At 34.9% G+C, this 16,998-nt stretch overlaps 2 protein-coding genes across 9 annotated transcripts; one reads left to right on the forward strand and one right to left on the reverse strand.

The window, feature by feature from the left end:
- Positions 1 to 5,045: 5,045 nt before the first annotated feature.
- awd (nucleoside diphosphate kinase) lies at positions 5,046 to 5,661 on the forward strand. The gene has a single exon (XM_028174255.2). The coding sequence runs from the start codon at positions 5,116 to 5,118 to the stop codon at positions 5,578 to 5,580; it is 465 nt and encodes a 154-aa protein (XP_028030056.1). The 5' UTR covers positions 5,046 to 5,115; the 3' UTR covers positions 5,581 to 5,661.
- A 1,013-nt stretch (positions 5,662 to 6,674) lies between these two features.
- On the reverse strand, positions 6,675 to 16,978 carry LOC114242984 (transcription factor Clamp). 8 transcript variants are annotated; one of them, XR_016324154.1, is made up of 12 exons: positions 16,867 to 16,978; positions 16,357 to 16,527; positions 15,969 to 16,266; positions 15,671 to 15,793; positions 15,027 to 15,170; positions 14,238 to 14,396; positions 12,787 to 13,090; positions 11,202 to 11,292; positions 10,125 to 10,201; positions 9,384 to 9,541; positions 8,601 to 8,920; positions 6,675 to 7,559 (listed from the first exon to the last, which is right to left on the reverse strand). XR_016324154.1 is itself a non-coding variant. In XM_089732714.1 (12 exons), exons 2-11 carry the CDS (start codon positions 16,486 to 16,488, stop codon positions 8,760 to 8,762), a joined length of 1,566 nt encoding a protein of 521 aa, XP_089588840.1. In that variant the 5' UTR covers positions 16,489 to 16,527; positions 16,867 to 16,978; the 3' UTR covers positions 6,675 to 7,559; positions 8,757 to 8,759. The 8 variants fall into 8 exon arrangements, 7 of the variants coding, with proteins under 7 accessions (XP_089588840.1, XP_089588837.1, XP_089588838.1 ...); XM_089732714.1 differs by having other exon boundaries at positions 8,757 to 8,920; positions 14,238 to 14,315; XM_089732711.1 differs by having other exon boundaries at positions 8,757 to 8,920.
- Positions 16,979 to 16,998: the final 20 nt, after the last annotated feature.

A 16,998-nucleotide genomic window follows, 5' to 3' on the forward strand; every position in this document is an offset into this window, starting at 1 on the left:
TGTAATCAAAATGGCTTGTTACATTTCTTTTGTTTTTCCCCTATTTATTTGCTGGAAGCTTAAGGGCTATTACAGCTTCGCATGGACTAGTAGGTCAGCTCATAGGCTCAACCTGAGAGAATATGCTAACACTGTTATGTCTTTTTTTTTCATACCTAAGCTGATTGCCTTGAGAGGCTATATCATCGTAACCTTAACTAGTAGGTGAGCTCACGGGGCTCAAACCTGACGACGTTGCTAACACGAACCCTAGCAAGAGCCGTGCTTCGCAGAATCTACCACCGGATCGGAAACGCGACCCGTGATAAGCTTAGTGGGTTAATTCACTCGTCGAGCCCTTCGTCGCGAGCGACGGGTTCGACGAGGACGGTGACCGGTGCCTGTGGTAGGTACCTAAAAGCACCGTTAATGGACCGAGAGGATCCGTAATGACGTGTTTAGGGCAAAAAATCGTTACAAATCTGACTTACATATTTAAACTATTTTGACATCAAAATAATTTCAATTCAAATATTCAGTGCAATAGGTACTTTAAGTAAAAATCTATTTCAAAGTTCTTCAAAACACGTCGTCAATGTATACCGATATATATATTTTTATTATTAAAAATTGGGTAATATTTAATCCTACAACTGTAAATGCAATTTTTTCTATTCATTTGAAATTACCACCAAAAATACTGAATTGTACACTAAAATTGCTCATCAAATAAATCAAATCTAATATACTGTTTGATCTATAAAGCTAAACTGTTTTACTAAATGACTATTTGTTAACTAAAAGTAAAACTGATAATTCTGTGTGTGCAACAAAATATTTAAATCTATTTTTTTTAAACCCATCACTTATTAAACTGTTAAGAACATGAGTTATTCTAAATGAAACACCAGTTAATCAGTCATGTTCATCTAATTAAAGTGCACAAAAAATCAACTAAGTGCAATCTTAATATACACTAACAATTGCAAAATAGTAAGGTAACTCAGTTTTTTTTAACTAATCAATCTTTGTTGTTACAACATAAAAAAACTTCTTATTGTATGATTAGGGCAGGTTTTGCTTTCGCTCGGTGGATATTGCCGCCGGGTACCGTCCCATCATGTTGCTGGATGAGGTGAGAACGCATTCTGGCGGCCCGCATCATCCAGCATCTGGTCGGGGTGGGACCCGATCTGTTGGCGGAGCAGTATGGCTTCCGAGAGGGCCACTCAACGATAGAGGCGATCCTTCGCGTGTGGGCCCTTTCGTAGGAGGCCGTCTCCGGAGGCGGGGTGGCCTTGGCGGTGTCGCTCGATATCGCCAATGCGTTTCAGGGAGTTTTGCTGAGTCTGCCCATCTTGCTACCACTGGGGTGGCACATGTCGTCGGCAAAATCAGGAGATCGGGCCTTGACGTGGCGCTCAGTAAATCCGAGGCCATGTGGTTCCACAGGCCCCGGAGACTGCCACCTGTCGATGCCTATATCGTGGTTGAAGGCGTCCGTATTGGGGTCGGGGTACAGATGAAGTACCTCGGCCTCATTCTGGACAGTCGTTGGACTTTCCGTGCTCACTTTCAGATCCTGGTCCCTCGTTTGTTGGGGGTGGCCGGCGCGTCAAGCCGGCTTCTGTCCAATATCGGGGGGCCTGACCAGGTGACGCGCGGTCTCTATACAAGGGTGGCGCGATCAATGGCCCTATACGGGGCGCCCATGTGGGGCCAGTCCGTGGCCGTGGGAGTAGGGAATTTGCTGCAACAGCCGCAACGACTCGTCGCGGTCAGGGTCATTCGTGGTTATCGAACCATCTCTTTCGAGGCGGCGTGTGTACTAGCTGGGACGCCGCCTTTGGTCTTGGGGGAGGCACTCGCCGCTGACTATCAGTGGCGGGTTGACCTTCGTGTCCGGGGCCTTCGTCCCAGCCCCAGTGTGGTCAGAGCGCAGAGTGCCCAATCTTGGCGGTCCGTATCGGAGTCATGGTTCAGGCGGCTGGCCGATCTTTCGGCTGGTGAGGCGATTCGCCCGGTCCTTGTGGACTGGGTGAATCGTGACAGAGGACTCATTATCCAGCTCATGCAGGTGCTCACTAGGCATGGTTGCTTTGTGAGTTACTGCACCGGATCGGAGCCGGGCCGATTGCAGTCATAAATTCTTCTTTTTTTTGCTTACAAATTTTTCTACATTGGTCATAATTATTTTTTTTGCATGGGCCCAGCACATTTTTTCAGTAAATTCTTCACCAAATACTTCTTTAAATGCATTTGGAAAAAATGCAATGGTTGTAGGGAGTTTGGGAGAAAACGCTGTTGCGAAGAGTTTCAACCAACATCTAGAAATCTTGTATTCGTTCAGAAGTTCAAAAAAACGAAAGAAGTTCAGAAGAACAAAAAGAAATTAAGTTGGGTGATGGGGATTTCAGATATATAAGTAGTAAATTCGTGGAATGTAATTTGATAATGTAAACATACATTATTTGATATACAGTTTTAGAAAATGATTTTAGAAATTCCGTTGTAAGATGGTTAATTTAGTGTGCAAATCAGTATTTTTGTTATGCGGGGAGTAATTTTGTCTTAAAATCAGTATATTAGTGATTTCAGCTAGATTTTCGTTGTAAACTAGATAAAAAAAGGTCATCTGATTTTGGTTAATTTTATACGTGTTTTAATAAAATATGTTTAGGTAATCAAGTATTTAATTTGTTACGCAGTCATTTATCTGATATGCAGTGGATTATATTATTAGTTGGGAGATTTAGTTTGCATGAATTTTAAACAGAGCAGCAATTAAAAATTCCCCCTAAAAATTGTGTGTCAGTACTGTCAGTCTGGTTACAGATTTTTTAAAGAGATTTTATGACCTGGTAACTAAGACCTTTAGGTCAAGTCTTATTTTAATTTTAATATTAACTTTTTATATGAAATATGATATTATGAAATGAAATGAATTTGATTATTATGAAACATAGCATGAAATGAAATGAAAACTAAACGAAATGAAATGAGATGATATGGGATGAAGTATAATCACAGTAAAATGGTGGTCATTTACTGAGACTTTTTCAATTGACTTTTTGGAGGATCCCGAGAAGTTACGTCCAGCGGCTTTGTTTCATTTTCCCACATTTGTGCACTTTCACAGATATTAAACAGTTAATAAACCACCATTATTACACATTTAAACCCGAAGAAACACTAAATAGACAAAATAAAACAAATCACACAACTTCACTCCTCGCGTTCCCGCCAAAAAGTCCCCTGGTGAGTGATTTTTTTTAAGGGATTTTATGACCTGGTAACTGAGTCCTTTAAGTCATGTCTTATTTTAATTTATATTCATATTTTTATGAAAAATGATATTGTGGAGTGAAATGAAATGAAGATGATTAATTTGAGACATTAATCAACTGGCATGAAATGAATTGAAATGAAATGGGATGAAATATAATCTCAGTAAAATGGTGGTCATTTACTAAAAAAATTTCACTGGACTTTTTGGAGGATCCCGAGAAGCTACGTCCAGTGGCTTTGTTTCATTTTCCCACATTTGTGCACTTTTACAGATATTAAACAGTTAATAAACCACCATTATTACACATTTAAACCCGAAGAAACACTAAATTGACAAAATAAAACAAATCACACAACTTCACTCCTCGCGTTCCCGCCAAAAAGTCCCCTGGTGACCGATGTAGACTGATGACCATAGATTATACACATATATATATTTTTTATGGCATCACACTGTGCGTATTGCCACAGACAAAGGTAAGGAAACATAGTAGTACAGGAAAAGAATTTTACATCGGACGAAATTGACTTGAGAATTGATTTGAAGTCGTCGTGGCCTAAAGGATAAGACGTCCGGTGCATTCGTATGTAGCGATGCACCGGTGTTCGAATCCCGCAGGCGGGTACCAATTTTTCTAATGAAATACGTACTCAACAAATGTTCACGATTGACTTCCACGATGAAGGAATAACACCGTGCAATAAAAATCAAACCCGCAAAATTATAATTTGCGTAATTACTGGTGGTAGGACCTCTTGTGAGTCCGCACGGGTAGGTACCACCGCCCCGCCTATTTCTGCCGGGAAGCAGTAATGCGTTTCGGTTTGAAGGGTGGGGCAGCCGTTGTGACTATACTGAGACCATAGAACTATATCTCAAGGTGTGTGGCGCATTTACGTTGTAGATGTCGATGGGCTCCAGTAACCACTTAACACCAGGTGGGCTGTGAGCTCGTCCACACATCTAAGCAATAAATAAATAAAAAAACATCGGATAAAGGATAGGATCAGCAGGATAAAAAACTATCTCTAATACAAAATACTACGCTAAGGAAAAGAACAGTAATTAATAAATTAAATCAAATAGAATATTAATTATATACATGTGTACTTATAATTGTATATTATTTACAGTAAGAAATAAAATTATACACTTATTATATTTCTGATGACTGAACGGACGGACCATTTTAGTTCTACCCAAAGAGTAATTTTGTCTATGTCTGTTGCCACATATTTTAGCAGCCTCAATACATACCTAGTAAAAATTAAATTCGAGATATGTTCCAGTGAAAGAGCTCCCAGTAGCCTATTCCAAAATAACAGCCTGTTGTGTTGCAACAGGCTTAATAATGTTTTAAGTAGAATATGTTCCACATAACGCAAGTCATACATAAAAATTGTTTTAATAATTTTTTTTAAATGAAAACAATCCTTCATGCTTTCTCAAGCTTAGGATTGACAATTTGATGTTTTTAATATTAATGATATGTGAAACTAGTTTTGCCAAAATGCACTTATATTAAAACATTTAATATATTATATATATATGTGTGCTATCTTTTTCTATTTCTGTACGTGAAAAGGGGAAAGAGCTTGTTCCAAACTGTTTGCAGTGGAGCGAAACAACGCAACATATAGAATATTATGGAACTGTTGTTTCGGTCTATAGACAGCAGATCCGAGTTTTTTCATAGACGAACCTGTTCCGTTTAACTGTTCTGATAAATACGCCTTATCCCTAATACCTAGTCTATAGTCTGTAGCTGCCAGCTGCCACCTGCCACTTTTTAAATCATTGCCGGCTGTAGTGCACGTGTAGTTAATTGAGCACGTTAGTAATATTTCATGATGGCGGAACAACGTGAGCGTACTTTTATTATGGTTAAGCCCGATGGTGTACAACGTGGTCTTGTGGGCACCATTATTGAACGTTTCGAAAAGAAAGGCTTCAAACTAGTCGGTTTGAAATTCGTATGGCCATCAGAAGAACTTCTCCAGCAACACTACAGCGATTTGGCATCCCGGCCTTTCTTCCCTGGTCTAGTAAAGTACATGAGTTCAGGACCTGTGGTCCCTATGGTATGGGAGGGCCTTAATGTTGTGAAGACTGGCCGTCAAATGCTTGGCGCAACTAACCCAGCTGACTCGCAGCCCGGCACTATCCGCGGTGATCTCTGTATTCAAGTTGGGCGTAACATCATCCATGGTTCGGACAGCGTTGAATCTGCTAAAAAGGAAATAGGCCTCTGGTTTACGGACAAAGAAGTAGTGGGCTGGACACCTGCAAATGAAAACTGGGTTTATGAGTAAATTTATTTTAATCTGTATATTTTGTCTTGTTCTCATAATTTATGTTAAACATTCTGTGATTAAATGAGACATTTTCATACATTTGTCTGATTATTATTATGTCATTACCTTATTCAAGAATTATAACTATTGCCATTTTTTTCTTAATTTTCTAAATTAAAAAAAATCATGGACAAATCTTTAAATTGCTAATGTACCTTTAAAATCTATATTCATGAAACAAGGCTGGTTCATCTACACTTTCCTCCTTTAATACTTATACTTGAAATTTTGATAAAGTGCAGGGAAGTAGTAGGTACATCTATCTTTAAACAAAAAAATAATATTATTTGTGACTTTCCATTTTAAAACATATAATCTAATTAGTTTTTTAACAAAAAGTTAATAGTGAAAAACTTATGAAAGAATTTATAGCCAAAAAGTTATCTGCATCTCTACAAGAATTTTAGCCTAATCCATTGCAAGGTTTTTCATTTGCGGTAGATCCTTAAAAACACACTTCAATAGTAAAAAATATAATATGAACAGAGATGTCCACTGTAATTTTATTATCATTTAAACTTGGAATTTTATTTTCAGTTTGTTTCAAAGATTTCTTAAGCCTATACCTACCAGAAAATTCAAATTAGTCTTGATGGATTCAAATTTAAAAATTAATAATTACCTATGGTAATATATAAATCTAGTGGTTTTTACGGATGTTCTGTTATAACTACTGAACCATGCAACCGATTGACTTGAAGCTTGATATCTATGTAGAAAATACATGTACTTAATGGATAGGCTAATATTTATACGAGTGTTGGACTCCCTATTATTAATGACAATAAATAATAATGTTAATTTTAAATACCCAGCGAAGCGGGAGAGTACGGCTAGTTATTTCATATATCAATGAATATGCTACATTAAAGCACTGAATGAGATCAATTTCGTTCTAAAAATTTACTGTCTCTCATAGTCAGAAGTGTAAAAGGGAAATTATCGCTTTATGGCTGGCAAGTATTTATGTATCTGATTTTTAGTTATGCGACTTTTTGTGCAGCAAGATACGTAACGGTTGTAAGGATATCTTAATGAAATGAAAAGCGTTATTTCTAGACAATTTTACTATATTTTTATTATTACATTATTATAAACCCTAACTTAACAGAAAACATCATTCTGATGTTATACAAAAATGAAATGAGTTGCACTTATCACATCTCATATTACATAATTATTAATTATTGCTTTTTTACCTACTGTCTACTAACATGACAAGTGCAACACACTCCTAGAGAACCTTTCAGTTATGGATATGCTATAATAAATCACATCTGTATATTTCTATGGGTACCTTAATCTTTTTTTTTATTTACAAGGGACACTTACAGAAAACAAATTTGTACAGAAACACTATCAGTTTTCAATGATAACATTCAGTCCACTTCGTTATTAAAGCCTTGATTTAAATCTAAACAAAAGTAACTGATCCTTAATATTTTAATGTTTAATCGCCTTGAAATATTAAAAGGCTACATTAGTACATGATCAAATTCAGCAGGCTTATTTAAATGGGCGGATATAAAACATTTCGTAATTCGTGTAACTTACATTTTAGCTGAAAAGAAAAATGAAGTCTTCAGTTTTGTGACTGAGTCTACCCGAGAGGGAACTTTGATGAAGTTCGAATGTACACAATGTAATTCGACGAATGATAATTTATTTAACGTTGGATCCAAGGCACTACTTATAATATTGCTTTAATTATCTTTAGCCAAACAAAAAAGTGTTTATTAAATTGCAAAGGTTTCTTGGCCATCCCTTACATAAAGGTGAAGTAACACAATAAAATTATTCTATTATGAATCCATTTAGTGTTTCAACACGTTGAATGTGTCATGTGATTTAAAGAGCCCCATACGCAGCTGTCCTCTGATGGAGCAGTCATACACGTGTTCTTTCACTCGAAACGGGAGGCGACTATGTCCAGATTTCTATGGGCATGAGTAAAGATATCCAATCTTGTTACTGGTGGTAGGACCTCTTAGTCTAGTCCGCACGGGTAGGTACCACCACCCCGCTTGTTTCTGCCGTGAAGCCGTAATGCGTTTCGGTTTGAAGGGTGGGGTAGCCGTTGTAACTATACTGAGACCTTAGAATTTATATCTCAAGGTGGGTGGGACATTTACGTTGTAGATGTCTATGGGCTCCAGTAACCACTTAACACCAGGTGGGCTGTGTGCTCGTCTACATATCTAAGCAATAAAAAAAAACTTGCCTCGAAAAGATCTCATACGCACTGGCTGAAAGTCTTACAAAAATTGTCCCGCAATAAACGTGTTTATAGAACCACCACTGTTTAATATTTTTTACTAATAAAACATAAACTTCAGAAATGTGGTCGAATTTTTTTAGTATTAATTCTTTTTCAAATAGCGTCAAATAGCACATGATAGTAGTGATTTATTTATATTAAAGGCTTACCAAACTTTTTGGTCACATCTACTTAAATATAGCCAATAAAACATTTCATTTCATATCAGTTTATCGTCGACTATTTTTTTTTGTTTAGTCGTAATTGACTTATGTTACTAATAAACAAATTTTAAAAACAGTTCAAGTTTTTAGCCTTTACCAAAAAATGTAATTTTTTACCTAGGTACATAAAATGAATCTAAATCTTCAGTTTGAGTGATTAAACTCCTAGGACCATATTCTGTAAACGATGATTGCGGAGTGAAGTAGTTTTAATAAATGAATTAAATTTTGGCCAATTGTATTTTTTTTGTATTTAATGTCTCTTATTGTTTTTTTTTGTTGGTGTACAATATAGAATACTTTCTCTCCCTCTCTTTCTCTCTAAATTTTATAAATTTAATTCGATCAACATTTCGAAGTAAATGTTTAAGAAAAACTAAATGGAGTACTGTGTTAACTGCAAATTATTGCTAATAAACACTCACTCAGTTACTAAACTGAAAACTCATAGTATAAGTTGATTTGTATTGAATTAAATGCAGACATTAAGGTCTCACCGTTTAACAACTTTAAAATTTCCTGTGTCAAACTGTCAATATCTTAAAGCAGTTCCATGATGTACGTTGTTGTTATGTGGGTGGGGTATATTTTTCAAATATTTTCAGTCGTAAAACTTGTGTGAAATTAATTACTCAGTCATTATATTACTTTACATTTCAATTCCCTATGCTGACAGTTGTCGTTCCCTGTGGCGTCACGACTACTTCAACACTGGTTTGTGTTGTGCTTTGTTCGTTGTTGGATTGCTGAGATGGCTGAAGAGTTTGATTTTGTTGCCGATCTAAATGTATACTCGAAGGTAAAGGCGCAGTTTGACCTGAACATAAAATATGAAAATCAGTTTCAGTATAAATCAATTTACAGCACATATGTTCCTACGAAATGAAAATGAGGTTGGTAAGAGTGTTAACTATGAATGTGGAAGGATATAGAGGAAGAGGTAGACCTAAGAAGAAATGAATGGATTGTGTGAGACGATATGGGTAAGAGGGGAGTGAGCGAAGAAATGGTATATGATAGAAGAGTATGGAAGGAGAAAACATGTTGCGCCGACCCCAGGTGACTGGGAGAAGGGCAGGATAATGATGACGTTCCTATAACAAATTATATTGATATAAAGTAACTCCTCCAAAGATTTCAAGTTACAAATATGTACAAACAATATAAATAGGAACACCCCATATTGCTTAAAGAACTATTCAAAATATGATCAAGTCGGGAATTATCTTGCGCTTTAAAAATGCTTACTGCTTTTCAATTCATTAAGATTATTATTTTACCGTATTTATCATGTATTCCTCTATGTCTCTTCAAGGCAAACCGATCCGCAAAGGCTGCCGTACAAATATCACATTTGAAGGGTTTCTCTCCTGAATGTACTTTCGCGTGATTCTTTAAGTGAGCAGCTTGGCTGAATGCTGATCCGCAAGTTTCACATCTAAAAATAAATATGCCATTTTCTCTTATTATGGATAAATTTTAACTATCTTAATAACATTCTTGAGACAAAAAGAAAAATTAAATTAGGCTAATCTCATTGCACATGGCCACGGATGTTCATTAGATGATGATGTTTATTAGTGAAGCTAATATACAGCAGTGAACATCCGTGGGCTGAGAAATAGAAGAACATAATATGATAGATAGAAGAAATATATGCTAGGAAAAAAAATGACTGATTCTATAAGAGCAAAGGTCGCACCTTTCCAATATGATTAGCCTAATTAGGTACATTTTTTTGTCTAAGGCTATTATTTCTTATTTAAAATTATTACATTTCATTTAATTTTAAATACTAAAAGCTTTGTGATTATTGTTTTTTAAATCTTAATAGTGATTCTTATTCTCTTCAGAACCAATTGATACAATTGGAATTAACAATGTGAACTCGCATATAGTTTTGTAATTTTATATATGTATATAATAATTGGAAAGCAAAACAAAGTGATATAATCTTGTTGCAGTTCTGCTTGTCGGCATTGGTTAAAATTGGATCTAAGAACGCATTACAGTTAGCTCACTTGTATGGTTTCTCTCCAGTATGTATGCGTCGATGGTTCCAGAGCGTTGCGTGTCGCGCAAAGCCTTTGTCGCAAACCTGTGCAAAAAGTAATTGTTTCAGAATTAATAACTCCATTAGACCTAAAAGACGCAGTTTAGTTTAGTGACAAATACTTTTGGACCTTGTGATGTCCATGGGTTTTGTTGATGCTTGATCAACTCACGGCTTACTCTCCAGTCAAGAACCTGGTCCAGAAGTCAAAAACCTGGCTCCACACCCTGGTGAACTTGAGTTTTTTAACAAATCTAGTTTGGGTAAACGATAAATACAATGGAATTTATTACACGTAATATTTTAAGTGTACAGATTCATCAGTTCTACCTTTTTTAAATGTTTAAATATTTGATTTAAATGTTACGTATAGCTTTCGTGTGGTTTTCAAAAAAATGTGGTTTAGATTGTCTTATCAATGTAATAAGGGAAGTCTGGTCAGATTGTAAATTATATGTGTAGTGTTTTTTTTATTTCATAAAAATGAGCTCCAGTGACTACATAATACCAAGTGGGTTGCGAGCTCGTTCACTTAAATAAACAACAAAAACAAAAACGTATTTTTGTTATAATTTAAGTTTTAATAAATTTGTTCTCTCATCAATACACTTGTTTCCATTTCTATAATAGAACTTATTACTTATCACTATGTATGTAGACCTATATGTTTAAAGTCCTAGTACTTATATGTTTAAAGGTACGAATCAGAGGTCCACAGCTGGCGACTCGCGAGTCGCATGCGGCTCTTTGACTCCTCAGCTACGGCTCTCCCGCGGAAAGTTTAGTTCAGGCACGGAATTTTCCTTATTATCTTGCCTTGTAAAAGACGAGTAAGCGTTTTTGAAACACAAGACTATAAAAATATATTATGTTAAAAAGAAAGGTTCTTTGTATAAATTTCAATTACATCTATCTATATTTGGCTCTCTTGGTTGACAAGGTTACCCGACCACTGGTGTAGATAGTTTGAAAAGATTTACATTACCCCTAAGAAGACCTAATGCTTTTAGGCTACTATATTATAAATAAGAAAATAAATTCTTACCTCACAAACATAGGGTTTTTCACCAGAATGTGTTCTTTCATGGTTTTTTAGATGAGGAGATTGTGAAAACTGCATTCCACAAGTTTTACACCTAAAAATAGAACTTTATGTCACTCTAGTAAGATGCAGCAATGGCCATTATAACCGAGTGTGATTCGTTACATGTCTAACAAAATAACTTGAATGATGATGATTATAGATAGATGAGATATAGATGATGAGATATAGATGATTTTGTGGCAATGTAATGCAACTTTTAATTCAGTTTTTTGCCAATTGAGTAATGAAAAATAACATTAATTGTCCAATATAAATAGTTTCAATCACATAGAAATTGAAAACTCTGTAAGGAAGGTTTTCTGTTTTATTCCTTTTTTTTATTTGTGGTATTTGATATTATCACATCGTCTCTTTTTGATCACAAGCAGATATCTGTCATTAAGAAGACAGATCACAATTTTAAGTATTCAGACTATCTTACAATGTAATGAGTTTCTTTTATGTTTACTAAATGCTATAAGAATTACACAATATAGATATGTATAGAACACTCAGCACTAGATTTCAGTCTGCCTGTGCATCTGCCTTTGTCCTTGAGCGACGGTAACTATTACCATCTAGTCGATTGTAAGTTTTTATGTCTTCAAACGCTATAAAAATACTATTATACTTGAAGACAGTATTATTAGCATTGGGTATTATTATAGAGACCATTAGAATTTAAAACTTAAATTGGCAATACAGTACTTAAGCAGTATATATCTAAAAAAGTTAAATAATTGATGACACGATGCTAGTCTAGACCAACTAATTAAAGTAGGGAAACTCATAGGTATTAGCAGTGCCAACGCTACAGAGAAAGAAGTATCTGCCTACCACTTTCAAATCGATTTTTTTTATTTTATTGTATTACTAAATTAAATTACTTCTAGGAAAACATAGCAGGTGGAATTTGTTGCCACCAGGTGCTTCGAAAATTTTGTTTTTATTTTATATTTCTTATATAGGTGGACTAGCTCACAGCCCGCCTGGTGTTAAGTGGTTACTGGAGCCCATAGGCATCTACAACGTAAATGCGCCACCCATCTTGAGATATAAGTTCTAAGGTCTCAGTATAGTTACAACGGCTGCTCCACCCTTCAAACGGAAACGCATTACTGCTTCACGGCAGAAAAATAGGCAGGGCGGTGGTACTTACCCGTGCGGACTCACAAGAGGTCCTACCACCAGTAATTACGAAAATTACAATTTTGTTGGTTTGATTTTTATTACACGATGTTATTTCTTCACCGTGGAAGTCAATCGCGAACATTTGTTAAGTACGTATTTCATTAGTAAAATTGATACCCGCCTGCAGGATTTGAACACCGTTGCATCGCTAGATACGAATGCATCGGACGTCTTAACCTTTAGGCCACGACGTCATCTTAATATAACAAAATTTAATGTGATATCACTATACAGAATGTACAGGCCTAAAATGTTTCCATAAATGAAGCATTAGCTGTACTCTGAACATAATGGAATCCAATCCAAATATTGCAAGCAAGTCATTAGGTATCATGAAAAAATAAATGTTCCTTACCGGTAAGGTTTCTCTCCAGTGTGTATTCTTGAATGGTTTTTAAGGTAAACAGCTTTTGCGAAAGCTATGCCACAAATACCGCATTTAAAATTCTTTTCACCAGAATGTAATTTCTTGTGGGACCACAATGAAGAATATCTCGAAAATGAGCCCCCACAAATGTTACAATGGAAAGGTTTATCTGCACTTGGCTGATTCAACTTATTTTTGTTTCCGCCGACAAATATAATACCAGAACCATTGCAATTCTGACATTTTGTTACAGAAGACAAATTTCTTTTTTTCACAGGATGGTGACCAGGCACTGTAATAATTTTTTTATTACTTAATATGCAGTTCATACTTTCCTTTATTTGAGTCGACTATTATCAAAGCCGGCAATGTGACTTTTGGACAATTATTGGTAAATCAGAAAAACGAATTATTGACTTTGTATTCCATTGGCAGTCACAAAACCCTTCTGAACGACATCTTAGATAAATAACAGGTTAAGTATTAACCTTTATTTAATGCAGGTTTTGAACCGTATTCTTTGAAGGAGACGATTATATTCAAATCAATCTGTATTGACATATCAATAACATTTTTTTGTCCAAATGCACAGATTGCCACCTTTGATAATAGACGACTCATTTCTAATCTGTTATTAAAATTTGATTAAACTTTACTATTCTGTTTATTTCTGCCATAAAGCTAAGATGATTTTTAATCATTTGAATTTTAACGATTACTTAATTATCTCAAGGTGGCTGACAGTATTCATGTTGTCTATGGACTCCAGTACTCACTTAACACTAAGTGGGCCATCACCGTGTTAAACTCGTCAATACAATATATTTTTACAACTTTGATCAGCTGTATGTTAAGGAAACATAAAATGAAGGATTTTCTTAATCCAATAACATTCTAAATGTGAAAGTGTGTTTGTTTATTTTTTTTATACGTCGCAAAGATGCTACGGATCGTTTTAAGTCAGGAAAGAAGCAACATTTTATTCACCATATTTACAAAAATTACGTAAATTACTATTAGCATAGGCTCTGATTTATGACCAGAGCAGTGTGTTTGCAGATCTTTGGATACTTTTATCATGCTCACGAATTGGGTATTAATAGTGTTACACAACTAATTGAAACAAGGTCGCAGGTAACAGCTAGTTTCCAAATAATCGGCGATTTTGAAAGCTATGTAAAGCATCCTTTAAGCTTTGTTAAGCTTTTAAATTTGCTTTCAACATAATTTCACAAACTTAAAGTTTTCAGCACTTACATTTTCAATGAACTAAATATTAACAATTATTTATTTATTCTGATAGCCATTAAGTAGGCTGTGGCTTAATTTGAGCATTTAAATTTATAAAATATAAAAAGCGAATACTTTAAGATTACTACTATAAACTATGTTAATGTATATAACATGTACGTTCAAAGGTAAAATTCGAGCAAACTAACATGGTTTTTGCTGCTGTTGCTGCTGCTGTTGTTGTTGTTGTTGCACAGGTTGAGCTGTTTGAGTGGTCGAAAGTGGATCTGTTGAAGGTGCATTAGAGTTCACACCACTAACTTCATACTTCACATTCTCTTCTCCAACGAAAATTTGTGCCGGAATCACTGATAAATAATGTTTATTTAGAAATAGTAAAATACAGGTACTAAAAATACTAAGGTCAAATAAAAAGATTATTTCTTTAAAATTTTGTTAATGGTATTCAAAAAACCCAGATACTATTTTTTTTTACTTTGACTGGGTGGATGAGCTCATGGTCCATGTATGTAGTGTTAAATGATTATCAGTAACGTAAGAGTCGTCACCCACCTTGAGAAAGGAGTTCTAAGTCTCAGTTTTTACAATACAATGGTGCACCACCCTCCAAACTAAAACATTTATTTCTACTTCACGACAGAAATAGACAGATTGTACCTAACCGAGCAGGCTTACAAGACACCCTAGCAAATTATAATTTTTTTCAGTTTTGATTTTTATTACACAACGATTACTTCATTCAGTTAAGTACATATTTCATAAGACAAATTGGTACCTGCTTATGGGAGTCACACAAAGGCACAGTCACACCAATATAACAGCACAAGTTATGTTAACCCTCGAGACCATAATAAATTAAATTAAATTCATTGACTACTGAGTTTCTAATGAGCACCACTTTTACAAGTAGTTTGTAGTATAATTTGTCTATTTTTTTTATGTAATTACCCATTAGAACTTTACAGAGTTGTACTCACTTTGATTTGGTCTATGTTGATCAACAGAGTCTTGTGCTATACAGGTTTCACATCTTATTAACTTGGGCCCCTTTCTTTTTGGATTGTTCTGTATTGTTCCACCACATGATATGCACTTCTGAATTTTGTCTAGTAAAGGCTTGGCTACAATAAATACAAGATTCTTATTAGTCTTAGAAGGAAAGAGATTCTTAAGTAACTAAGTTAACTTAGTACTTTAGAGATTACTTTATAATTATATTTTCTACAATGCTTAAAGCTCACTATAAGTTAAAATAATTACAAACAGTAGACTATCTAAAACATTCATTATCACTGACATTAATGGGTCCTTGATATTTAACGTACACCCTTTTAGATTTTTTATCTATATAAGACTATATGTATAACTTTCTGGTGCTGGAATTCTTCGGAGATATTGCTCGTAATGAGGGTCACAATCTAGAACAGCTGATGGTGACAGGAAAGGTAGATGGCAAACGTCCCAGAGGACGCAGTCCCACGAGATGGTCAGACCAAATACGATCTTCTCTAAGCATCAGTAATGAGGAAAACGACGCAAGGAGGTGTATAACTTATAATATACACCAAACAATAAAAAGAGAATTTGAAAATTGAAAAATATAGAGCAAAACTTGACTTACTGTCTTGTATTTGTACATGATGTTGTTGATTTTGTTGTTCATTTGGGTCTGATGACAATATTTGTATATGTGAAGGCATTGTAACATCATTTCCAGCTGTTGCTACCACTGTAATATTGTTATCTGTAAAAATTATTGTAATGTTATTAATTCTGCTTGCCAACACAAAACCATATCTTAATATATTGCACTTGACAATTGAAAATATGAACAACACCGCATTTCATCTTTGTACTAATCTACCCTCTTAATTTATGTTTGCAGTGTTTTAAAACTTCAGTACAGCTTGTAGCTTTACCTGTATCTTGAGTATGAATCCTTTTATGAGCTGTTAGTAAAGTTAGATGACCAAACATAAGTCCACAAACATCACATTTGAAACTAATGTTTGATATTGTATTTTGTATTCCATTAGGAGCTATTTGCATTTGATTAACAAGTGCATAATTATATGAGAACGGTTGTGCTATATAGCATGTCTTGTCATCGCTTGTAGTCAGTTGCGTTATGTTCACACCCCCTGTTTGACTAGTGTTCGCAGTTCCAATTTTACCAATCATATTCACATTTGTTGTATAACAAAATGTTGGAAATTCCTGAAAAAAGTTATGTCCTCAATTATTATAATATTTTAATAATTTTAAATACCTACTGTATTATTTTACTAATTCAACACAATAAATGACCTGTTGTGCCTGTGATTGATGAGCATTCTTTTGTTGTACGTTTTCTATGTTCTTCCCTTGTGACTTCTGAGGATGTTCTTGGTACTGTAGAGTGGGCACTGTGCCCGCTTGAACGTTGTTATTTGTAAACATTTTTAAAATGATATTCTTTTATCTCATTATTTTTCTCGGCTTATGAAACAAAATAGTCAAAGATATTTAATAAGAATACATTTCGATTATAAAAATTATGATCATTCAATGTATTGAAACTAGAGGTGAAAGTTATAAAATACATATTTACTAAATTTCTGTTCTTTTGGAAGTTGAACATGCCACTTGCCAGGAAAACAGTAAACACAGTCTACTCTCTAGTCACTAGTGAAGAGTAGAGATGTGTGAGAAAAGGATGAGGGAACCATCTAAAAAGTTTTAGTAAGGGACGCCATTGAAGTCACTCAAACCGAACAGACGCCTCGATGAATTGTTTAATATGAACGGCATCTCTGTATAGGTATTTTAAAATCTTACCTCTTATATAATATCACAGTTAAAGTTAAATTTTATATTGTAAGGATTTACAGAGAGAATCACAATAGGATATTTTATTTCTATCTCACTTTCCTGTCTAATTCTCCATCTCACACAAGAAACGAAATGGCG

Source organism: Bombyx mandarina, chromosome 15, assembly GCF_030267445.1.
Source record: "Bombyx mandarina strain Sakado chromosome 15, ASM3026744v2".
Classification (NCBI taxonomy): Eukaryota; Metazoa; Arthropoda; class Insecta; order Lepidoptera; family Bombycidae; genus Bombyx; species Bombyx mandarina.